Below are 26,941 nucleotides of genomic sequence, written 5' to 3' on the forward strand. Positions count from 1 at the left end.
ATATATTTTTTCCCTAAAAAACATATGAATTATAACATTACCCGCCCAATACGATCAAGAAATTGCATTTGTACCGTGTGATCATGCAGTTTCTAAAAACTTATATATAAAATACGAGTTGGGTCACATGTGATCGGAGAAGAAAAACCTTATTTCGAAATTACCCGACAAGTATAATATGTTTTTAGAAAAAAAATGATTTTCTTTGCTTGAGTTTTATTAATTGAAAAATAAGTGTTTAGAAAATTTTATTTCCTAAATAGGTTCATTTCACTGAACTTAAACTATTTATAGTTAAAGTGAATTTTAGGATATTAAATAGAGGGTTTGTTTTTTCTGCAGTTACTGCAGATAAATTATCTGCAGTAAGCCCAATACGATGTCGTTTTGAAGCAGAAATTATAGTATTTTTATTATTTCAGGGTTATAATAGTCTTCATAATTATAATTTTATAATCTTTCAATCCTAAAACAACGTCATTTTAGAAGTAAATGCACAGATAACTTATTTGTATTAACTGTAAAAATATTTTTTTATTAAATAAAAAGAAAATAATAAATAATAATAAATTTTAGCCATTTAAGCATAGAAGGTAAACTGGTGATATATGAAGAAATGAAATCAAATCGTGGTAGCTTATTTAGTGTAGAAAATTGAACCAGTAAGAATAAGAATATGTATTCGATCCTTTTCAAATATCACGTTTAGAAGAGATTGAAGGATTTAAAATCTTAATATCGATTCGTCTCAAATTAAACTAATTATGAAACTAAGAACGGATGAAATATTTTAAATTTTTTTTAGAAAGAAAGTATGAATTATATTTTAAATAAATTGCAGTTGTACCCTGTGATTGTGCAGTTTCTAAGAACAAGGTCCACAGCTTTAATCCGATATAAAATTAAAGACCAAAGACCTCTTTACTTCTTCCCTTTTCTGGAACACTAGTATTGCTGATCTCGTTTTCTAACACGCTACTCTCTCTTACAAACCCCTCCCTCTCCTTCTCATTATCTCTCTCAAAATTTCTCATTCGTTTCTGAACAATAACCCAAAAAAGTCACCATGACCGTGATGATGCCCTCTCCCATTGACGTACGTGTTTCCCTAACCTTTCACTCTCTTTCTCTTTTTCTATTTACACAAGCGTGCCACTTCTATTCATTTATATAACTCAGCGGGTGTGGTTCTTTTAGCCGAACTATGAGTTAGGGGTTCAATTTGATTTTCCACTTTCGGGGTGGTGTAAGTTGGGCTCTGACGGTGTTTTCGTATTTTGTTTGATCTGAGCGACTGATAATTTTGTTGCAATTTCGCTTTTTTTGGTGCTGTTCGGGTTTCGATTTTAATGCTTTGTTGCTATCGCGGTGGATCCGAACTTGCATGATGCGTTTGGATTTTGTTTTTTTGTTTTTGTTTTTGTTTTTCTGCAGCAGCAAGAGGACGAGGAGATGCTCGTGCCACACGCAGATTTACCCGAGAACAATCATCAGCCCATGGAAGGTAGTTGTTGTTTTATGCTTCCTTTGATCCGTGTGGAAAACATGTTTTAACTGTGTTTCGCTGTTTTGTTAGCTTGTATGTGATCTAATTGAATTGGTTTAAGAGTTTAGGGAAGTGGTTTGTTTATTGCTTGGTTGAAAAAAAAGGTATAGAGAGGAAGAGATAGCGGAGAGCTGAGTGAAAATTTTGTTTGGGGATTCTAGGTTTAGGGTTATCACTTTTTAGATGAATAGTAACTCTTTAGTGAATGTTTGATTTGGATTGATTTTTACACAAAAACATATTTTCAGTTCTGCTTTTCTGAGCAAAAAATAAAATAAAATCTAAAATGCCTTTATTGGTTGTGTAATTAATTCTCTCACTTATTTTTACTTATCTCTCCTGTAAGCTGTTGGAGAGTCTAGTTTTCAGATATGGTCACTTTTTTTTTTTTTTTTTTTTTAAGGTTTCAGCTAATTCCAGACATGATAGGTAATTGTTCTTTTTGTTTCTTCTGATGATCATTAGTTGTTGCTCAACCTGAAACTGCCAATACTGTGGAGAGTCAGCCTGTGGAAGATCCTCCATCTTCCAGATTCACGTGGAGAATTGACAACTTTTCTAGGCTGAATACAAAGAAGCTCTACTCGGAAATATTTGTTGTTGGTGGTTTTAAATGGTATTTTCTTAACAATTTACTAAATTGGATAATAATGTTCATTTTCCTTGAATATGCTCTGCTATGTACGCTTGTTTTCAATGATTTACTCCTGAACTTTTTTTTTTTGAACTTTACAGGCGCGTGCTTATTTTCCCAAAAGGAAACAATGTGGACTATTTGTCCATGTATTTGGATGTTGCAGATTCAGCTAGTTTGCCCTATGGTTGGAGTAGATATGCACAGTTTAGCGTGGCAGTTGTTAATCAAATCCATAATAAGTATTCTGTGAGAAAAGGTAGTTCCTTCAGTTTTATATATTAGCCATAAATTTGCATAGGAAAGAGCATTGCTGGATTTAAAAATGGAGAATTTTGCAAGATGTTTGTTGCAATCAGTGGATGGAATAGCATTTGGTACTTAATTGCATGCTGAAGATTTTTTTATAATGATTAATCTATTATTTTTAGTCAATAATCAGTACAGTATTATATATTAAATCAAGTGACACCTTTGGTCATTCTATAATTATTTTGCCTTAGTTTAATTTCTGCATCTGGTCCTTCCCCCCTGTTCTGAATTCACTATAGGTTAGCAGCATTTCCTATTTTCTTTTTGGCAAGGGTGGGGGTGAGGTTTTAGGTTAGCTGGTGTTTAAATTCATTCATACACTCGTGACAAAGTTCATATTGTGATTAAGCTTTTGTTCCACCCACTTGCACCTTGTTTAAAACTAGTTGAAGGATGAGATGTTGAGTTCTATAATCCATCACTGCTAGTTGAACTTGTCAGGCGTTACCCTTCTCAATTTTAAAACAAGAGGAGGGAAGTGAAAATACTTAAAATTTTTGGATTTTCCCATGGATGTTGTCGTAACTTCATTTTACTTACACTATGCAGACACGCAGCACCAATTCAATGCGCGAGAAAGTGATTGGGGTTTCACATCGTTCATGCCACTTGGTGAATTATATGATCCTAGTAGAGGGTATCTTGTGAATGATACTCTTTTAGTTGAAGCTGAGGTTCTTGTTCGTAGGATTGTTGATTACTGGGCTTATGATTCAAAGAAGGAGACTGGCTATGTTGGGCTTAAGAACCAAGGAGCTACTTGTTATATGAATTCTCTACTCCAAACTCTGTACCATATTCCTTATTTTAGAAAGGTTAGAATTGTTAGTCTTATTTTCTTTGGCCTGAAGTTCACTTGTATGATTGGAAAGTTATGGGGAAATTTGTTCCTGGACACATTTCAGGCTGTGTACCATATGCCAACAACAGAGAATGATATGCCCACTGGAAGCATCCCTTTGGCGCTGCAAAGTTTATTCTACAAACTCCAATATAGTGACACCAGTGTTGCAACAAAGGAGCTGACAAAGTCTTTTGGATGGGATACATATGATTCTTTCATGCAGCATGATGTTCAAGAATTAAATCGGGTCCTTTGTGAAAAACTTGAAGACAAAATGAAGGTAACAGAATGACCTTTGGTATATTTGTTCATGATTCTTTTGATGTGATGATATCAAATGGTTATAGTTTGTGTTTATTTGTTATTAGGGAACTGTTGTTGAGGGAACTATACAGAAGTTATTCGAAGGGCATCATATGAACTACATAGAGTGCATCAATGTGGACTACAAATCAACTAGAAAGGAGTCATTTTATGGTACTTCTTTATGCATTTTGAATTTCATTATATGTTTAGTTGTGCCTTGTAACATGATGCTAATTTAGTTTTACATATGCTTGTTAGACCTTCAGCTCGATGTCAAAGGCTGCCGTGATGTTTATGCTTCTTTTGATAAGTATGTTGAAGTTGAACGTCTTGAGGGGGATAACAAATATCATGCTGAACAGTATGGTTTGCAGGTTAGTTGCAACTGATAAATGCTGAAGCGGCTTATAATAAACTATTAGTGTCATTCGGAGAAGTTAAACTTCTTGTTATATGAAGAAAATTTCTCTTCTTGTGTGGATTTGTTTTAATATTTTTATTCTAATGGTTTTTACAACCATTGCCATTTTTAGAGTTAAAATTGAAATTGTGGATGTGTCACTTTAGTCTTCTGCATCAATGTTGGCTGGTCAGTTTTTTGGTGCATCTATAAAAATGTGATGCATTAGCTGGGAGAGAGCCTTGCGTCAAATTTTGAAAATCCCCTATGTGATTATAGAAAAGTTGAAGGGAAGGTTACTTATAGCATTTTTCATGGAGAGTGACTGACAACTATGTAGCACCGACGCGACACGTGACATGACACGATACGACACTCCGACACGTCAATCCTAAAAAAATATGAATTTCGACACGTTGGGACACATTTTAATATTAAATAATATTTTTAATTTATATAGTGTATATTTCATTCAAGGGGGAGAACCGGAACAGTGGTAAAACTGTTCCTTCATGACTGAAAGGTCATGGGTTCGAATCCAGGAAACAGCCTCTTTGTAATTATGCAAGAGTAAGGCTACGTACAAGGATTTCCTCCACCCCACACTCGCTAGTCGGGTTTAACGGGGAGTGATTTTTTATATTTCATTTAATATTCAATAATTTAAAAAATGAAACTAAATTAATAATACCCATCAACATGTTATAAAGGTGGAAGTTTTAATAAAAAAATAGGAACTGGGATGAGAGAGAGAAATCATATCAGAGAGAGAGAGATCAAATCAGATTAGAGAGAGAGATCAGAGAGAAGGAGACACAGCAAGAGCGTAAGAGGTGCGGAGCGGATGACCCTCCAAATTGCTCTAGCGGTATAGCGGGTCATGGAGTGGCTACTACGTGAAAAATACGAGTATTGAAAACTGGGGACTCATTCACTCAAAACATAGGACTCTGGTAGGGATATTTCTTTAACTGAAGAGGTTATGGTCCAATTGATAGATCAAGTTTGTAATAAGCCTAAAACTTGGAAGGTTTGCACTAGGAAGAGAAAAGGAAGACGTGAAAGCGGGGAATGAGGGTAGTTGTCATGGGAAGGGAAGAGAGAGCGAGTGATGGACCCCTTTACTGAAGCATCTACAAGAAAAGGGATAGGAAGTAAAAGGATAACAGACTTGGCAAAGAAGGATAGAATAGGAAATAAAGGGAATACTCGGGTTTTAACTTAATCATGAGTTGGCAAGGTATAGTAGGAGGTTGGAATTCAGTTAGGGATGATGAGAATATAAGTGGGAAGGATACATAGTCCAACATAGGCATGAATTTAGTAAAATGGTTAGGAAGGGGATAGAGGTTCTGAGTTGGCGGGCCTCTGGAGTGGAGTTTTCTTTTCATTTTTCTAATTTTGCTTTATGTAATTTCATGTTTTCTGCATCTTAATTCTTTGTATTGGTGTTGCTATGAAGAGCTATTCTCCTTTATTCTTTATTAATAGAAATAAAGTTCCATCAATTTGGTATTAGAACTTACGATCTAGGAGCCCTAGATAGTACGGTTGAGGATGGAAACGAGAGTGGATGAGGTGGAACGAAGGCTACGAGCGATGGAGCAACATACAAAGGGTATGGAAGGAAGACTAGTGAGAATGGGCACTCTCTAGAGAGTTGAGGGAGACAATATTGGAACATGTGGATCTTCTTGATTGAAGATCTTGTGAAAATAGACCTAGGTTGACGAGGATGGAGGAAATGATTGAGAAAGCCATGCAAGAGGGAGATTAGAGAGCTGATCGCACGATGGAAAGGGGAAAAAAAGGGGAAAGAGAGGAAAATCGGGGTCGCAAAGACCATCACTCTTGGCATGGCAAAATGGAGTTGAAGACTAAGTGAGAAATCCTTAGTAGCATGACGATGGAGCAGAGGCGGAAACAAGTGTGCAATAGCCATAGAGATGGGAGATATGAGTAGTCCAGGCAACCTACCAATGACGTCTGAGCCATCGAACTTGTGATGCAACCATAGGAAGCATCAGTTGCGAGAAAAGCGTGCGAAACAGAGTGAGAGCGAGATTGGAGATGCGGGATTAGCATTACAGAAGTTTAGTCAATCTTTTAACCTAATGGTCCAAGCCCAAAAGACATGGTTGTTGGAAGATAAAAGGATGGGCTTTATCGAAATCATTAGGATCATTTTAGTAGTTATGTTGGACGAAGGCCCAAAACTTGATGTGACCGAATCTAAGGGGTTGGTGACTTGGTGCTGAAAAAATTAATGGACCAAGAGAAAAGCTTGTTGCATGGGCCAGAAATAAGGGAGCAAGAAAAAAGGAGACTGCATGGGTGGCTTCTCATTGCACTATTTCAAGTATACTCTCTTTTGTAGCCAAAGATGCCATAGAAAATAAAGCACAAAGAAAACGGAGTTATACCCTGTTTCGTGGCAAGAAATGTCCTTGGAACTGAAGCACTAGAGGAGAATGGAGGCATAACAATTTGCAAGGGTGTAGTGGGATCCAATGCCGATTTTTCAGCTTCAAGCATAAGATTGATGGAAACCCATCTTCATTGGGATCCATTTCAATAGAATTGTGCATATGTTCCTATCAAATTGGTGTGACTTGCTAGATTCATGAAATCCATCTTCAAGGAGCGTGGAGGCTAATGAATTGAAGCTCGAAGCTGTGCAGACTAGAGTCCACGAATTCGTGAAGTCTTTTGTAAATTTGCAGCTAACTCCATTCAGAGGTAGTGATCTTTGTGGCTGGCTCACTATTACAAAGATGTACTTTTGAATCTGTCAAACAATCTTAGGAATTCGACTTCCAATGGCTCAGGTATGCATGAAGGTACTAGTGACTCATTGGTTCACTATTGTACTGGAGGCTTATTTGGACATTAGATAGGAGATGTTTTCTGTTGAACTAATGAAAAGGTTTAGTGGATCGGAGGTTCTAAACCCGAATGAAGTGTTGGTTGCGTTAAGGCAACGAGGTTTTGATTAGGAGTATAGAGCTGAGTTTGAAGCTTTTGCTTCTCTAGTTCCATGACCACCGGAGAAACAATATGCGGGACATTTTTTAAACCGCTTAAAGGAGGACATTCACTCTTGGGTATGGGTGCATAATGCAGATTCAAGATTGAAGGTGACAGTTGGCCAGAAATGTGGAATTGGCTCTACATACAATGTGGGAGGGAATGTCAGTTTTTGGAGCTAGGGAACTTGGTTATCCACGAGACTATCAAGTCTTTTTCACAACTTTTTCCGGTGGCCAAGTGGGCCTGGGAGTTTCAAATACAGTGGTGAAGCTCCTACATAGGGCAGTAGGGTTGAATCATTGTCAAAGACACAAAGGGGCAATCCGGGAAGAGGAACTCAACCTAACCGCTAATGAGTGGGAAGGGACTTTGCTTCAGATGTGGGCATCATTTTGGGCCTTTACATAAATGCCCTGATTTGAGATTGAGGATGATGTTATTGGGATAGGACGAAACATTGAATGAAGAAGGGTGAATTGTTTTACTTGGAGATGAAGATTAGACAGAGGAAGCAGAGTGCAGTATGGTTGTCTCTAGCCCCACTGATAAAATTGTATGGATTAGCTTTTTTTTTTGGGTGGGTGGGTGGGGGGCGGGGGCGGGGGCGGGGAATGTAACACCCTTACTAATTACAGCGTGCCACATTAAACTGACTATATGTGAATTCAATATTCTAAATTAGATTCAAGAATTAAAACACGACATACTGCAATATCCACATCATATACATAAACAGTATCAGATACATCATATGGTGGTGCATAACCCACTAGTTGATAGAACATACTGGCCTCAAAATAGATATATGTCAGGAGGGTCTCCACCAAATAGTCTATAACCGGTTTACAACTATGAACATATTTACATCACAAAATAACATACAGGTGGTAAATAAGGTGAAACTTCAAAAAAAGTAGTAGTTATGTATATCATAACTGCTAGGAAAGTTTGAAAATGTAAACAACGGCACAGGAACGTTGGAAGTTGAAGTGGATCAGGTAGTCTTTGCAGAAGAACACAAACCAAGTCATCTCTGTGGTCTTAAGATCACCTTACCTGGATGGGTTAGATAACAAAAAATTGATGAGAAAAAATCTCAGTAACCTTGAGGTTTCCTAACTATAACCTCATATAGCTTTGACTATACAGAAAATCCACCTGTCTTATCTAGGCATATTTCTCATTTTAATCATTCAGCATGTGGAATACATTATAAAATTAATATAGCACTGTAAAAACTGGATGAAAATATGTCAGTTTAAAATGTGTCATACATTGGTCCAACTTTTGTCGAAAGTATTGATGTGTCATATAATTACTTTTTTTCCGAACTTTGCGGATTAAACTGGATGAAAATCTAATACACTGAGTCCAACTTTGTGTATTGCCCAATTCTTTGGTCTTAACTGATTAAGTCTGATTTATTGCACGTCTGCACCCAATTTGTGGGCTTAATTGGATAGGTCTGATTAATTATTCCTTATTCCGTGGGCCTGTTTATGTGAGGTTTACTATATTTGGCTGGGCTCATAGTTAGAGTCGGGCATCCCTTACTGTATAAAGCCAATTGAAACCCATTTCTGTGGGCCAGGGACACAGTAAAATAATAAAGTCACCCAACCTTTGAGGGATTCTTCTTGTTTGGCCTCCAAGGGGTCATGCACTAAAACCAATTGCTCATGTGCTAGTCGCTGATTCAACTGCCTTCATTTCCCGTGCCAATGGTTCCAATTGGAACAGTGGATGCGGCCGTGGCTGCGGACAGGGTGGCCGCGGACAAAGGCATTGTTGCAACTATTGTCAGAATCTTGGACAAGTTGAAGAGCGTTGCTATAGAAAGTACCCTCACTTGAAGGCATCAACTACCAACTTTGTTCAGACCGATGCTGCGCCACCTTCTACTGGACCAGTAACTATTTTGAGTGCAGATTATGATGTTCTTCTTAAGAAGGTTTCTTCCCAGGTTCATGCCCAAGATACTAGTAATCTTGTTGCTTGTCTTTATCAATCATCTCTTGGACCCTGGATAATAGACTTAGGAGCTACTTTTCACATTTGGGGTAATAAGGATCTCTTTACCTCACTTATTCTAATAATCCACCTTCTGTTATTCTTGCTGACGGCACCAAAGCCTGTGCTCGTGGTATTGGGCAAGCCAACCCAACTCCCTATTTGACTTTGACATCTGTTTATTATATACCTGGCATTTCCTTTAATTTGATCTTTGTTAGTCAGTTGATCTATTCTCTTTCACGCACTGTTTCCTTCTCTGGCCAATCTGTCTCTATGTAGGATCCGGGTACGGGGAAGACGATTGGAGTGGACCGTGAGTCACGAGGTGTTTACTATCTGATTGCGCCTCATTCTTTAGTGGTGTGCTCCCTCACAGAGTCTCCTGAACTAATCCACTGCCGTATGAGTCATCCAAGTCTCTCCAAACTTCAGCATATGGTTCCTTTTTTGTCCAGTCTTCAGTCTTTAAACTATCAGGCTTGTTAGCAAAGAAAGCACACTCGCTCCTTCTTTGCTAATAGAGTCAATGAAAGAGCTGATACTCCCTTTTCTATTGTTCATTTTGATATTTGGGGTCCGAGTCGAACTTTGTCTGTTTTGGGTTTTCAGTATTTTGTGACTTTTATTGATGATTTTTCTTGTTGTACTTGGGTTTATTTAATGAAAAACCATTTTGAATTATTTCCTATCTATAAAAATTGTGTCAAGATTAATACTCAATTTGGTGCTTCTATTCGAGTCTTGTGCAGTGATAATGCGAAAGAGTATGTGTCTCTTGAATTTTCTGATTTTTTGGAGAAACATTAGACGTTACACCAGACCACCTGTCCTCACTCCACAACAAAATGGAGTGCCCGAAAGTAAAAATAGACATCTGGTTGAAACTATATGTACCCTTCTCATTCATATGAATGTTCCACTCCGTTTTTGGGCAGATGCTATTATAACCTTTTATTTTCTCATCAATCCCATGCCTTATTCCGTGCTTAATAATGAAGTCCCACACAATGTCTTATTTCCAGATGCGCCTCCCTATCCATTGCCTTTGCATATATTTGCGTGTACTTGCTTTGTTCATTACCTCACTCCGGGAAAAGACAAATTAACATCGAAAGACTTCAAGTGTATCTTCCTTGGTTATACTCGCTTTCAAAAGGAGTATCACCGCTACTCTCCTGACCTCAAGTGCTACATTGTGTCTGCAGATGTCACCTTCATGTATCAGCAACCCTTCTCTAGTTCCCAAACTTCTGTGTCACAGATTGATCATATTCTTCCCATTCCTCTTGTTGATTTGTCTTTATCAGTTGCAAGTGCTGGCCCTACTGCAGACCTTACTCCGACTGACTCATCGCCCTCAATGGTTGTCTCTTTCCCTTCGGATCCTCCATCAGAGATTACTCCCATTGCCTATCTTAAAGGTATCCGATCCACTTGCAACTCTCATCCACTTTATGTTTTCTTGAGTTATGACCGACTTTCTTCACAACATTTTATCTTTGTTTCTAGTTTTTTTTGTTTCCATTCCTAAAATTACAGGTGAAGCACTATATCATGCGGGTTGGCGCCAGGTGATGATTGATGAAATGACGACACTTCACTCCAATGAATGGCACATGAGATCTTGTTCGCGCTCCTCCGGAGAATTCGATTGTTGATGGGTATTCGCAGTCAAAGTTGGTGCTGATGGCACTGTTGACCGGCTCAAAGTTCAGTTAGTGGCCAAGGGATTCACTCAGATTTTTGGCATTGACTATGGGGACACTTTCTCTTCTGTTGCCAAGATGGCTTCTGTTCGCTTGTTTCTTGGCAGTTGCTTCCATTTATCACTGGGCCTTCCTTGAGCTTGATATAAAAAATGTCTTCTTACATGGTGATTTGTAGGAAGAAGTATACGTGGAGCAACCACTAGGTTTTGTTGCTCAGGGGGAGTGTTCTAGAATGGTATGTGTTACGACCCATGACTGATATTAGGGGCTCAACTGTAAGCAGAGATGCAGAGAATAATATTTCTATATGCTGACTCATCATGGAGGGAAAGTTTGTTAGGGAATTCATTTATATAGAGAGCAATGCTGAGGGAGTGGGTATCTTTTGGGGCATTTGGGACTTAGGCACCTTTGGGTGAAATTGGGAGAGATCAGGGGCTCTCCAATTCCTCTGAAACTATCAGTCTTATTTTCTTTATTTCATTTATGCAAATCTGAGCTATAGCAGCACTATAGCATGTAACCAGATTCTGTTTCTTGCTGAATATTGTTGGATTTAGTGGTTTGAGAATTAAATAGAGGAATTATGCATAAAAGTCTTTTGTTTATTTGTTTGATTCCTTACAATTGGTATCAGAGCTATCCGATCCGGGTAGCTTTGGACCATGGCCACGTTGAAAAGAAAGCCACAGAGGAGAGAAGTTCCCAAGTTCTATGAAGATGATGATGCTTGGGGATGGCTCATCTATATGGAAAAATATTTCCAGGCAGAAGGAATTGTTGAAGAAGAGAAGCTAATAGAGGCAGTGAAAGGGCTTAGGGGTTGTGCTTTTAATTGGTACAAATGCTGGAGTTGGCTCAATCCAAATGCAAATTGGTCGATATTTTTTAGAGCATTCGTACAGCGATACTTGCCGGAGATCTGTTTCGAAGAGGAGGAAGTGAAATTGGAGCCCCCAAAATCAGAATCTAATACGCAACATTTTGTGTTGGGGAAGCCAGAAATTAGGTAAGAAAATGAGAAGACATAAACTGAAGAGAAGCACACGATTCTTGCTTTTATGGAGAAAAACACAGTTGATGAGGAGTTTGAAAACCAAAAAAGAAGGACTCCTCAAGAAAAACTCATGGTAATAAAGGAAAAACAACCACTTGGTTTTGCATTAATGGAGAAAGAAAAAGAAGAGATGGCGAGGGAAGATCTAAAGGAAGAAACCGAGGTGCTTGAGGAAGCCATAGAAGTGGGGGAACTCTTGGCCAAGGTGGTACATGAATTGAACTCCGATGGTGGTAGTCGACCCACCACCACTGCCTGACCCGCCAGATTCAACCTGGTGTGGGAATGTAGCGCTGCTATTTGCAGCGGCGGCTACTCACAGAAATAATAAAAAGAACAGGGAAGGATTTAGGTTAAGAATGGGGGTGCAGAAAAGTCTAGGCCCAACCCAAAGTAATATGATGTTTTCGGCCCAATCTACAACCCAACCCGAATACAGTAAGTTCTTTGTGCTTATTTTATATAAGGATTGGATCTATGAATCCATAACAATGTTTGGGTTCAGTGGGCCTAAATACTTAGTGCGCAACCCAATTGAGTTCATTGCGGACCAAGTTGTTCAAATATGTGCATTCATAACTCAGCCCAATCGATCCAATTGTCTTGTCTACTTTTTCATCCTATGGCAAACCCTAATCATCTTGGTCAGCACCGGCTGCCACAAACAGAATGGAGCACATCAGGAATTCCACGACAAATGGGACGCTGCTGCCATCCCCACTCCATGGTGGAGTCAGGTGTTGTCAGGAAGCTTGTACATGCGATGGAAGAATTATCTACCATACAAGGGGATTTTCCATGCGATTTGCGCAAGCAAGACAGAACACAGGAGCACACCAAGACGTTGCGTTTTCGTAACGGAGAGATTCATGAATGGTTTTAACATGGATCTGCAGAACCGTCTTCGTCTCTTCCATCGTGGTTCTGCATATGATTTCAGGCATGGGGTTCACAAGTTATTTCCTAGAATGCACGGATTACTTGCTTCTTCTCCTCTGCATTATGTTCTCCAAGTTGATTTGAAACACCTTTCAAAAGTTCAAAAGCCTTATAAAGATCCTTTCACTAACAATTTCGATGGTTTTTTATGTCAAGGGAACGGTCATTCTTATAGCCTTACTTTTAGAAATTTCCAGATTTGAGGGAGGTTGAAAAGCAGTGGGAGCAAAGCCTTATGGCAGAAATCCATCAACTTAATGGCGAATTGCATGATTGTGATGAGGACAAAAACAGCTCTGGTCGTGAAAATTCTGGTGAAGTGGGTTCTTTTCTAGTACTGCAAATTATTATTCAAACCCATTCCTGCTTCAAGGTTTCTGCAAGAGTTATTTGCATTCTGGTTTATTTGTATTCTGGTTTCAACCATGAGATCAATGCCTTGAATATTCTTCAAGGGTGGGAAAGCAACGAAGTCATTAGTGCAGAGGGACAATGGGATCCGGGGGGAGTTTATATTTCTGCAAGCATCTGTTGGCCTTTACAGCTCACACAATGGGATCCTGGTGGCGGTTGTTTTGTTGCTTTATGCATCCATTGGCCCTTATATTTCAAGCAGTGGGATCCTGGGGGAGGACATGAGTTTACTGACCATCACCTTGAGGACAAGGTGAATCTGTTGGGGGGAGTATTGTTACGACCCATGACTGTTATTAGGGGCTGAACCGTAAGCAGAGATGCAGAGAATAATATTCCTATATGCTGACTCATCATGGAGGGAAAGTTTGTTAGGGAATTCATTTATATAGAGATCAATGATGAGGGAGTGGGTATCTTTTGGGGCATTTGGGACTTAGGCACCTTTGGGTGAAATGGGGAGAGATCAGGGGCTCTCCAATTCCTCTGAAACTATCAGTCTTATTTTCTTTATTTCATTTATGCAAATCTGAGCTATAGCAGCACTATAGCATGTAACCAGATTATGTTTCTTGCTGAATATTGTTGGATTTAGTGGTTTGAGAATTAAATAGAGGAATTATTCATAAAAGTCTTTTGTTTATTTGTTTGATTCCTTACAGTATGTAAGCTTCGTAAATCCTTATATGGCTTGAAGAAGTCTCCTCGGGCCTGGTTTTGTCGCTTCGGTTCTGTTGTTCAAGCCTTTGGTTTAACCCGAAGTGAAGCTAATCATTCTTTTTTCTATCGGCATAGCTCTTTTGATCAGTGCATCTACCTTTTGGTCTATGTTGATGACATCATTATTACTGGCAACGATCAAGCTGGAATTGATAAGTTAAAGAAGTACTTAGTCAATTTCAGACCAAAGACCTTGGCATACTTCGTTATTTCTTAGGGATTGAAGTGGCACAATCTAGGTAGGGCATTTCCATTTGTCAGAGAAAGTATGCCCTGGATATCCTAGAGGAGACTGGTATGTTGGGATGTAAGCCCATTGATACACCTATGGTTCCTAATGTTAAGCTATTACCCGGACAGGGGGAGCCATTGGCAGACCCCGGTCGTTATCGCAAATTAGTTGGAAAGTTGAATATCTTACTGTGACAAGACCAGACATCTCTTTTGCAGTTAGTGTGGCAAGTTAATTCCTTGACTCTCCTTGTGACATTGGGATGCAGTTGTCACGATTTTCCGATACGTCAAAAGAGCAACAAGAAGAGGTTTATTAGACACAAATAAAGGGAATACAGAGGTGTGTAGTTATTCAGACACTAACTGGGCATGTTCTCCTTGAGACAGACACTCCACTTCGGGGTATTGTGTTCTCTTTGGAGGAAATTTGATCTCTTGGAAAAGTAAGAAGCAAACTGTGGTAGCCAGGTCAAGTGCAGAGACAGAATATCGGGCAACGGGAAATGCAACCTGTGAGCTCATCTGGTTAAGACAATTGATTAAGGAACTACGTCCCATGAAACTCATTTGTGACAATCAAGCCGCATTGCACATATCCTCTAACCTAGTATTTTATGAGAGGACCAAACATATAGAAATTGACTGTCACTTCGTTCGAGAAAAGATTCAGTTTGGAGAGATAGAGACAACATTTGTCAGTTCCAGCGATCAACTTATAGATATTTTCACCAAAGATCTTAGAGATCCACAAATAGATTACTTGTGTAACAAGCTAAGAGCTTATGATCTATACACCCTAGCTTGAGGGAGAGTGTTAGAAATATTATATGTATATATTTTGTTATTATTTGTAAATATTTGTTTTCTTATTTCATTAGGATTTATGTTAGGTCTGGGCTTCTCCTTTAAGTCTATTAGGGTCTCTATATATTGTACACCTTAGTATTAGTTCAATACACAACAATATTCATATTTCAATGTTCTCAAGTGGGTTGAACTATGCTCACCCCAATTCCCTATGCAACATATTAAGTCATCATATGGCAAGCTCCACTTGCATACCAAAATCTATCAACTTCAGCGCATATTTACTGTAAATGCAAGCCCTTCTTGCTCAAGATATACTGCACCATGTCATAATATATAATACAGCTCACTCGAGGCTTACATATTCACATGCGATTTCACACCCTCAATTTGATAAAGATCATAATTTTCTCTGATAGAATTACTGTTTAACTTCCAAAGTATCTTAGAAATGTGTTTTCGGGGTCACTTCACCATTTAAACACAAGAAAAGGCTGCTGATACACATTCCAGCCAGTATGCTATGTATTTGAATACATTCTGTGTGGATACATAGACAATGTATTCAAGCAAATACATTTCTGGCTTCCAATATTATTTTATTTCTCCGAAGTAATTTGTTTCTGTATTTCAAACACTTTGTTTATTTGCTTGGAATTATTTCTTGATATTTTGTTAAGTTGCTTGCTTGTATTTACAATCAGAATGCTAACATTTAAGCAATTTCGTCTTTATTGAATTTGATGTGTAAACTCATATACCTTGTTATGGTACATGATTATTTCAGGATGCTAAGAAGGGTGTCCTATTCATTGATTTTCCTCCTGTCCTTCAGCTTCAGCTAAAAAGATTTGAATACGACTTTATGCGTGATACTATGGTTAAGGTTGGTAGTCCAATATCCAATATATAAATTGCTTTATACCTTCTCTTAGTCTTTGTTTGGCAGTATAGTATGCAAGGAAATTAGTAATGCCTTTCTATTTAGAAATTTCACCACTTAGTGCACCGACATTGGGGTTCAGCTGGTCTAACTTTGTAACGAGGTACACCGGGTGTGTCCCAACTGTACTATAAAGTGCCTATGAAGATTATTTCATTGAACTACAATTATGCTCGGCAATATTTAGTGCTACTGGTATGCTTGATTGTTGTTAGTATGATTCATTCAAGGTATTGTTAGTGTTACTATTTTATTCATGCAAGAAGCAGTATGATGGGAGAACCTCACTCTAAAAGCTAGCTTAATCCATATAAACTCCAAATTAGTCACCTATATTAACCAATGTGGGACTCCAAGTCCATACCTTGGAGTAGGATTGTAACATTCCACCATGCTCCAGTGCCCACGCGGGCTGGCTTTGCGTTAGTTTTTTACTAGCCTTGGGCAAACATTGTAATGCCAGCGTCACCACCCGCACCTCTCGATTGCAATTCGGAGACATAGTGGAAGGTTCTGATACCAATTGATATGAACCTTAGGAGAACCTCACCCTAAAAGCTAGCTCAAGAGGTAGGAGATCCCAAAGTCCATATAAACCCCACATTAGTCACCCATATAACCAATATGGGACTCCAAGTCCCATACCTTGGAGTAGGATTGTAACACAATGTGACATGTATATAGTATTTGGTAGAAAAATTGGACTAAATTGGTTGGTGGTATTACATGATAATGGCTTGTGGAATTGAAATACACAGTGGAATTCGAAGGGCGTTGTTCCTTAGTATTTACTCTCTTATATGGAAATTTGTTGATCTTTTTCTTTTGCTCAGTTCTGCCGCCAGCCAGGTGAGATTTGTACCTGTGCATATTTACTTCCATCATTTGAAACCATTATACAGAAGAAAGATTTTCTGCGAGAATGACCATGGGGGCTAGCTATTATGATGATTTTCTTTGTTTCTGTCAATGGGTTCTTCACTTTTGATGGAGAGATGGCACTATTTATTAATGCATGGAAGATTCATTTTCTCTTTATGCTCTCACTCTGTAGATTAATGACCGTTATGAGTTTCCTTTGCAACTTGATCTCGATCGTGACAATGGAAAATATCTATCTCCTGATGCTGATCGGAGTGTCCGCAATCTGTACACACTTCACAGGTTAGTAATGGTAATGTCTGCTGTATTTGTTGCGGAATGCAGATTGCTTGAATTTATTGCATCGGCTAGTGAACTTTCGAATTTGTTTATTGACTTTATAATTTCATAATTGGTGTTTTGTTATGTTTTATTTGGTTGTTGGTGATTGGGTACATGATTCCTAATTTTATCTTTGATTTATTTAAAGCATGATATCATTTGCTGAACTGTGCAAGTTTTATGAGCACTTTTTGCTATATGTTGGCAGAGTTTTCTTCCCCGTATACTTTCATCTATTGCAATCAATTAATGCTTTTTTTATATCTGAATGAAATGAATTGTGTGTATACATTGGTCATCTTTTATCGTTGAGTGATCTCATTTTTATATGTGGTTTTTCTTAACATTATTATTAAGAGTATGTGAAAGTGGTTTTGATAAACTTACTATAGTGTGTATTTGGTAAAAGGAATTGTATATTGAATTGTATTAAATATGTACAAGAGGTTCTCTATTTAGAGAGATTAAGTGACTTAATGGGATAAGCTCAAAGAAGATTCCAAAATAACTTATAGGAATAACAAAAATAATTATTTGCAACCCTCCCCCTCAAACTGAGGAATAGATATTAATCATTCCCAGCTTGCTAGTAAGTTCTTGAAATCTATTCGTGGGAAGCCCCTTTGTTAAAATATAAGCTAATTGGCGCCCGGAGGGAATGTTTGGAGTGGAAATCAACCCGTTATGAAGTTTCTCTTTGATGAAATGGAGGTCGATCTCAATATGCTTAGTCTGACCATGTTAGACTGGATTATGAGCTATACAGATGGAATGCTTATCACAAAGCAACTTCATAGGTTCTTCACATCTGATTTTGAGATCATCAAGTATGATTTTTAGCTACAACAATTCACAAATGCCTTGAGTCATAGCTCGAAACTTCGCCTTTGCACTTGATCTAGCAACCACATCATGTTTCTTACTTCTCCATGTCATTAGGTTTTCACAAAGAAACATACAATAGTCGTTGGTTGATCAGCATAATCGTTGTCAGTATACATTTCGAAGGAAAGATTTCCTCCATGCCGAAATAATAGCCCTCTACCAGGAGTATCTTTATGATACTGAAGAATTTTCACTGCGAGCATGTGTTTTCCCCTTAGATTATGCATGAACTGACTGACAATACTAATTGCATAAGCTAGATCAGGTCTAGAATGAGCCAGATTTATTAACTGCCCCATTAGTCGTTGATATTGTCCTTTATCAACTGGAGGACTCTCTTCTTCATTGCCCAGTTTGTGATTCTTCTCAATCGGAGTACTAGAGGACTTACATCCAAGTTTGTCTACCTCTTTAAAAAGATCAAGGATTCTTGTGACTGAAAAAGATTCATTCTTTTAAGCTACCTCTATTCCTATGAAATATTTCAATCTCCTAAGGTCCTTAATCTCAAATTCAGAGGCTAGTTGTTCTTTTAAGACATGTTTCTTCGTTATATCATCCCTTGTTATAAAAATGCCATCAACATACCCAAGGAGGATAGTGAGTTTACCATCTTGTGAATGTTTAAAGAAGAGTGTATGATCTCCTTGACTCTGTTTATATCCTAAGGTCGTCATAACCTTAGTAAATATCCCAAATCAGGCACGAGGAGATTGCTTCCGCTATACAAGGCCTTTCTTAGCCTACAAACTTTATTTTCTCCATTTGTAGAGTCAAATCCTGGTGGGGTTTCCATGTAGATCTCCTCTTCTAACTCACCGCTGAGGAAAGCATTCTTCACATCAAATTGATTGATGTCCTAATTGTGCAACAAGGGATAATAAGGCTCTTATAGTTTTTGCAACTAGAGCAAAAGTTTCTTCATAATGAATACTATTGGTCTGAGTGTAACCATTGGCTACTAATCAAGCCTTATATCTCTTAAGAGTACCATCAAAATTGTAGTTCACAGTATACATCAACCTATACCCCACAACCTTCTTTCCACTAGGCCTATCAACAACTTCCCATGTTTTATTTTTTTCTTAGGCATTCATTTCATCTTGTATAGTTTGGACCCAATTCCCATTTTTCAATGCTTTGTCCACTGATTTTGGGATTGAGATGGAATCTAGTGTTGAAATGAAGCTTTTATGCTGCATATAGAAAAGATATTAGAAGAGACAAAACGGGAGATGGGATGTTCAATGCAAAATCTTTTCCTTTTCTTAAGGCAATGGTAAGTCATTTGAGTCAACAATGGGTAAAACCAATAATATTAGGCTAAAAACGATTGAGGTTGCTGGTGGGGCAATGTGGGTTGTTTCCTTCTCTGATATACAAACTGAGGTGTCCCAGCCTTTCGTTCCTCGTCAACTAAGTCATGTTGCGTAATTGCAGAATCTAGAGTTCAGAAACAGGAAGAGATATAGGTAATGATAAAGACGCCTCAAACTTAAAAAAGAAAGAGACATTGGAACTACTACTCTCCCCCTTAAGATGAGGATCACGGTAAAAGGACTTAAATTCATGAAAGGTGACATCGATAGAGACATAATTTTTGTTTAGGAGGATGATAACATTTGTAGCCTTTCTTATCAGGGGCCTAGCCAAGGAAGTATACTTTAGAACCCTAGGGTCCAACTTACTTTGATGGGTGGCATAGTGAAGGTCTAGTTCCTGCCACAGATTTTTCAATTCATTAAAATAATCAGTAATACTCAAACCTCCTTGATGTAGGTCTTTAACATGTTTCTTAGCTCAAAGACTTGAGAGGCCAATCCCCAAATTTCTAACAATTTAAAATATTTTTATAATAGCGTAATTGTTAAAAATATCCCATTTTATTATTTATTATGATCATCGTGGAAGCTAAAATAAAGCCAATTTGGGGAAATGTTACCGCCGCACCTATAACATGGACAAGTGCAAGGCTAACTTTATTACACTCATAAATGTTAAAGCTTACAAATGTAAAAATATGTCTTATACATTAAATCCCAAGCATAATAAAGAAAAATGTAATATTTATTGTAAAGAACCAATTCAACCCAAAAGCTTAAGCTATTGGGTGAAGTTATATTAATGGTTTTTATATATCTCAACATGCCCCCTCACACGAGAGCCCCTGGGCTTAAAGGGTGGACAATGCACAGGCCCACCTACATGTGCGAAGAAAAAAATTCCACTAGAAAGAAAGTGGGGGGTGGTGAGGATCGAACTCGGTACACCGAGGCTCTGATACCATGTAAAGAACCAATTCCAAGGGTTGCCGGTATGATGCACGGCGAGATAAGGGTTTTATGTGGAAGCGAGGTTTCCCAGAACATAAGCTCTGGTACCAACTTGAAAGTAAGAATGTATATTGTATTCAATTGTGTATAAAACTGTATAAGAGTCCTCTATTTAAAGTGGTTAAATGACCTAATAGAATAATAAACTAATAATAATAAAACTATTATTATTTCTAACATTTATGACTAGCTTGAAAATATCTGAGACCCCGTCCTCACTGCTCACTTCTAACCCAAACCTTTGCAACCTGCTTTACTGAGGTACTTTGCTTCCCCAAAGAATCATCGCAACACATAAACACAAACACAAATAATCAGCTGGTAATCCCAATCCAAAACACAATAAATACAACTTAAATATTCATCATAATCAACTCAATTATTAATCTTATTTATTTTCGTTAAGTTCCTTTCGTGGGAAGAGAACCATGGCAGACCCGGGAGTCTTTGTTGCCAGTCTACCCACGTGACCCGGGAGTCCATGTTGCCAAGTACCACGTTGGGAAGAACATATAACATCTTTTTCACATCATATAAGTCTGAGGGCATAAAGCCCAAAGGTAACATATAACATCTTTTTCACATCATATAAATTTGAAGGCATAAAGCCCAAATGTTGTCTTCATCACTTTCTGGAGGTACCATCCCAAAAACTATCATTCCACCATTATTTTATTACAGTCACACCCACTCAATAAAATTCACTTTTGTCAAAATTTTCCTAATTGGAAAATTTCCTCAAAGAGTATTATTTTTTCTATATCAGTTGCTCAAGGGTATCATAATTTTCCAAATTATTTAAGAATATCATAATTTAAATAATTAAAACCTATTTAAGGGTAAAACCCAAAGTCAATCATCATATCAATTATCTATTACACAGAATCCAATCATCATATCATATATTCATTAATTTCAGGGTATCTAAATCATAATTTCCACAATTATTCAATAAGATTCATATAGCACATAATTAATTTTCCATCATTTTATCAAAGGTAAAATTTATATTATATATAACCTGTTATCTATCATCTCCACTTATTACCATCAAGGCATTAAGATTATTCCCAAAAATAATTAATTCTGTTATTTTCTAGGGGTTAAAATTTTAAATCTAATAAAGTTTCCAACTATATTTATATAATTAACCTATAACTAAAATATCACATGATTCTATATAATTAACCTATAAAGTTCTTAAAAAAATCACTATCACATATAGCAAATTAAATATGAAACTAGCTATGCTATCCTATGTGTCATGATTCAATAACAAAATTTTATACAAAACTGACCTACAATCACCTAGGGATTAGGATTACTGATCTCCGTGTTTGAAAGTTTTTCCTTGGAAGAAGAACGATTCTTGAGAGAAAGCGCAGTTTGGTAGCCAAGAGGAAATAATAATAATAATAATAATAATAGAAATTAAAGTGGGTTGTGAATACGAAGAATAAGGAGAAGAGAAGAAGAGAATTCAAAGTGATTTGTTTTGGTTAGTCTAAGCCCCTATTTATAGCTGAAGTTTTCCTTGGGCTCATGATATGGGCTTGGCTCATCTGTTTCTATTGTTGACTCGTGGCTGACTCATCCTTACTAAATTGGATATTGCTTGCTCACTCATTGCTGACCCGATCTTATTTATTAAATAAGATATGCTGACTCATTCTTATTAACTAAGATATTGCCGTATCAATATTAAAATACACATAATAATATTATTTTTATTATTACAATTAATTTACTTTTTATTTATTAATTTATTATTATTATCTTTTATTATTATTATTATTTTATTATTTTATTATTACTATTTTTCCTGGGGTACTACAGGCATTCTCGAGGTTTGAATGATTTTGTTCGACCGCATCCCAAATCTCCTTAGTAGTGTTGAGAAACAGATACGTCTGACTAATATGTGGCTCCATGGAATTGGTTAACCAAGCCATCACCAATGAGTTATTGATCCCCCAATCTTCATATTCAGGTGGCTTCTTGATTTTCCCATTCATATAACCCATTTTCCCCTTAGCACGAATGACCATTTTGAAAGATTGTGACCATTGTGGAATTTTTTTGCCATTTAATAAGTGACTGGTAATTTGGAGCCCGATATTATCTACAGGGGACTGCAAATTAAGGTTAGGAGATGAAGCAGAAGAGTTTAGGGATGAAGTCATTAAACAAGTATGAGATGCGCGGAATGACCCAAAATTCATCTAGCTCCAAACTCAGTTTTGACACCTTGAACTGAAAGAGGAGCTGACGATTTAAGCGACACAAACAGCGGTAAAATATTCCTTGAGCACAGCGGTGGATGAACGTGCTTCCTTTCAACGGTGACAGGGGTGGATGGTTTATGGGATCATATTGGCTCTTGATACCATGTGAGGATTCTAAGAAGAAAAGGTTTCGTTGAATTGTATTGCAATAAGGAGAGGATATATGTATAAATACACACCATGTGTGATTGAAAAAGGAAATAACATAAGAAAAAGGAAACTAATCAATCCTAAATAAAAACAGAAATAAAACTGATCCTAATTGATTGAATCCTATCAATTAAGGGATTTGACAAAACTCTTAATGAATGGAAATAATCTTCAGATCTTCTACACAAAGACTACGAACCTAGCAGGGTTAAGAAACCAGGACCAAATTGAACGAGAGGAGAGTGTGGGCACGTTGGACACACAGTGAACACCTCAAAACAAGAATGGGGGCACCCCAAATGAACACCGTGCTTAGATCTAGGCAGATTCAAGGACAAAATTGGATGACCAGCACAGATGAACAAGACCTGGCCCGAAACAAGCCTCCATGCACCGCCATGCGTAATGGAGGGGACGACAGAGAGAAGGTTGTCAGAAAGATGACGCGACAGAGAGACGGTTCCACCTTTGACTGGAAAAGACCTTCGAGACAGTTGGAACGAAACATGGCATTAGAAAACTTTATAGATAATCATGAAAATAAAATAGTTATAGATTTTATAGGGAAGGAAGAAAAGTAGATTTGAGTCCAAATAATGGGATAGGTTATTCTGCCCACTCTTATTTTGTCTACCTTTGCCTACCCCTCTCATCACCATTGGATTACAATCTCATTCAACGGTGGAGATTTGTAAAATAAAATAAATCCTTTTCTCCTTTCTTTCTTTTCGCTGACTCCCACACTTTTTCTATTTCCTTCCCTTTCTCTCTAATGATTTGCGTAATTTATAACCAAAGAGGCCTACTTTGATTTTCTTTTTGGTTCAATGTATTATTAAATTTTAAAAATTTCAATAAATTTCTATATTATATACCAGAGAAAAACGAGGTTCTTTTGTTTCAACCACAAAAACAAAAAACAGGCACAGAATTGGTCGTACGAGTTGTAACAATTTTACTGTTCAACAATATACCAATATAAGAGAATACATGCTTTGGAATATTTATGAACAATTTTCTATTCAGCAACTTACAAAAGCAAAAAAGGATCCAACTTTTGGGGAGTTTTGTTGCAAGAGTTGTCCCTTAATTTTCAATAGTATTGGAAGAGAGAAAGGGGAGGAGAGAGAAAAAGTGTGGGAGACAGTGAAGAAAAAGAAAGAGGAAAAGGGTTTATTTTATTCTACAAATCTCCACCGTTGGATGATATTGTAATCAAATGGTGATAAGAGGGGTAGGCAAAATAAGAGTAGGCAGAATAATCTATCTCCCAAATAATATTCTATTTGTAATTTGTATATTGATGTGGTACAAAACATAGTAACAATTCCTATTTATACAAATAATAGACTCCTAAAATATGGAAACAAATCATGAAACAAAGGAGCTATGTAAACCAATCATAAGAAATCATTTAGGATACTCAAAACTATTTCAAGACGAATATAATTTTATTAGATATATTGTTTGGATATTCTAACCAATGTTGTAGAAATCGTGTGATTAACTATTCATATTACACGGTTTGGTACAATTTGCAATCCGAAAGATGCAAATCAGAGAGTGAATTGCATGGTGGCTGAAATTGCTGCACAAATCCCTAGAATCATGCTATACAATTGTGGTGTTCTGCCATTTCAAGATCCTCTGTTTCTTGCTTGTTTTTTGCGCATCCTTTCCTCTGTTCGTGTGGTTTTTGCTAATTTTGCACATCCCTCCCTTTGGTTTTTGCTGTGTTAGTAATGTGTGGTTCCCATATTTCATCTTATATTTGATAGGTCATCCCACTCCGTTCCATTGACTTAAGCACTTAGCAGTTATAATCCTCGAAAGTACTTCCTCGTAATGTCTTGATTTGAAAGGTCATTCTACTTATAAATTTTAAATTTCAATAAAAACTAGTACTCATAAATTTTAAATTTCTAAAAATCTTAGCAATAAAAACTTGTCTTGTATTCCTAAAAACTACTGCCTCATGAATTTTAAATCTCAGCAATAACAACTTGCCTTATATTAGCAATAAATCTTAGTAATAACAATTTAAATATCCATAATAACTTGCCTTCAATAAATTTATTTTCAAACAAACTTTAAATATAATAAAACTATAAAATTTATTATATTTAGAATTTAAACAATTTTAAATAGTTTGTTGGAAAAGTTTATTCAATTCTCAAATCCTGTTAAGGTACTACCTCGCGAGCAAGAAAGCATAAATTCTTCTTTGTTTTCTCTTGCCATATTCCAATTTCCAATTGATTGCCTCCCAAAAATAAAGTGAAGAAAGATACAGTGGATTTTTTAAATTTTAGCATGTATATTCAATGAGATAGGATATTGTAACAACCAAAAAATGTTACAACCACTAATCTCACCGTTAAATTGAAAATCTTATCCGACGGTCCTGATTCAATGTATATATAGTCTTCTTTCTTCCCTTCTCTCTCCCCCTTCTCCCTCTCTTTTCCCTTTTCTCTCTCTCTCTATACTGCGGCCGCCGCCTCCCATAGCTAGACACGTGACGACGCCTAATTGAATTGAAAAAATTATCTGGTTCTTGAATCTGTTGGAATAAAATGATTCAGTTATTAAATTAATTTGAAAAAATATGATTCTTTTGTGCTGTTTGAATTGGTTCGGTTCATTTAATTATTTTCACACGCCTCGCAAGTTTAGAATGAGCATGAAAGGATAGTAGCATGAAAGAATACGCCAATATTAGGGTTATGCTTGTTAACAAGCTCCTGAATCCTGATACTATTTTCCTGTAAGGGTTTATGGAAATTACTTTCCATTCATTCTCAGAAATTCTGAATAACAAATTGGGGAGTAACATGAGTTATGGTATAACTTAAAAATTCACAAATAAGGTCTCATGTAGCATGTTTCATTCTGCTGTCTTCAGTATACTTATTTCTACTGATGGTATTTTGTGAGAGAAAGCAAAGCAAACTCGATCATTTTCCTCACTGGGAGGTGGCGGCGACTGCAGTATAGTGAGAGAGAGAAAATGGAAAAGAGAGGGAGAAGGGGGAGAGAGAGAAGGGAAGAAAGAAGACTATATATACATTGAATCAAGACCGTCGGATAAGATTTTCAATTTAACGGTGCGATTAGTGGTTGTAACATTGGTTGTAACATTTTTTGGTTGTTACAATATCCTATCCCATATTCAATACATAATTTGTATGATATATTTTAAGCTGTGTTTCATTATGTTTTTGCGTCTTACAATTCACAATTCTAAAAACCAGTCCAATGATTCACGATTTGAATTGGGATTCAATAACCTTGATTCTAATAGATATGATTGGCTGAATTAATGTATAATTGGGATGTAGAGTTACTTTCAAAACTACTTTTTTTTACCACCCATCTATTGTTACACATTCTTCTCGTACTAAATACCATTGCCCTTTAATTAATGAAATGCATAAAAATTATAATTTCTATTTATCCATGCTAATAAAGACCATCACTATGCAATTTGCTTTTTTCATATTTGGTCCTTGATGTTCTGTTCTTAAATTTAACATATTTTAAATTTTTCCCCAGTGTTTTGGTTCACAGTGGAGGCGTGCATGGTGGACATTATTATGCTTTTATCAGGCCAACTCTGTCTGAACAGTGGTATGTATAACAGTGTTAAGAGATCTCTGATGTTCATTGCCTTTAGAGCTAGCATGAATATGTTTGTGCATGCGTGTGATGGGGGCATGGGACATGTAAATAGCTACATATGAAGAACAATGACTTGGTGTTGGTTAATACACATTGTTTTCAGATCTCAGATTATGCTACTAGCATTTATTTGTTTATTGGGAGGGAGGTCTGGGAGGTGTTGTGTAGGGATTGACGTGTGATAAGTAAAGCATGTAGATGTGATGATGCATAATCATTTTGGCTACTACAAAACTTAAAACTTTTGAGACCACATAATGTCATCATTGAAGTTACAGAATCAGCTGCTTGTACTCGTCCAGTGTTGAAATAAAATAGCAATTGAGACATGACATTAATTTGTGAGTCTCATAGTTAAAACAAATGGTTAAATAATGTGTAAAGGCCTTGTATGTTGCAAAATCAATTTTTCAACTTCATTTTGTAGATTCTTTATTCTTTACCTCAATATTTTCACTACCATGGAGGTTGACTAATGATACGCAGTGAAACCAAT

At 37.0% G+C, this 26,941-nt stretch overlaps 1 protein-coding gene across 2 annotated transcripts in view; it reads left to right on the forward strand.

Annotated features, from left to right (window-relative positions):
* Window positions 1-945: 945 nt before the first annotated feature.
* The window catches only part of LOC133297450 (ubiquitin C-terminal hydrolase 12-like), a 44,196-nt gene continuing 18,200 nt past the window's right edge, over window positions 946-26,941 (forward strand). The window contains exons 1-11 of one of the 2 annotated variants that reach the window (XM_061496597.1): window positions 946-1,096; window positions 1,435-1,504; window positions 2,012-2,162; window positions 2,282-2,439; window positions 3,042-3,307; window positions 3,398-3,616; window positions 3,705-3,813; window positions 3,901-4,016; window positions 15,753-15,851; window positions 16,963-17,072; window positions 26,320-26,394. In XM_061496597.1, coding sequence (XP_061352581.1) covers window positions 1,067-1,096; window positions 1,435-1,504; window positions 2,012-2,162; window positions 2,282-2,439; window positions 3,042-3,307; window positions 3,398-3,616; window positions 3,705-3,813; window positions 3,901-4,016; window positions 15,753-15,851; window positions 16,963-17,072; window positions 26,320-26,394 — 1,403 coding nt within the window. In that variant the 5' untranslated portion in view covers window positions 946-1,066. The remainder of the gene's footprint in view (window positions 1,097-1,434; window positions 1,505-2,011; window positions 2,163-2,281; window positions 2,440-3,041; window positions 3,308-3,397; window positions 3,617-3,704; window positions 3,814-3,900; window positions 4,017-15,752; window positions 15,852-16,962; window positions 17,073-26,319; window positions 26,395-26,941) is intronic. The other variant, XM_061496598.1, reaches the window with a different exon arrangement.

The sequence above is a fragment of the Gastrolobium bilobum genome, unplaced genomic scaffold (assembly GCF_033153095.1).
Source record: "Gastrolobium bilobum isolate Gb01-03AN ecotype WA unplaced genomic scaffold, APGP_CSIRO_Gbil_v1 utg25662, whole genome shotgun sequence".
Taxonomy (NCBI): Eukaryota; Viridiplantae; Streptophyta; class Magnoliopsida; order Fabales; family Fabaceae; genus Gastrolobium; species Gastrolobium bilobum.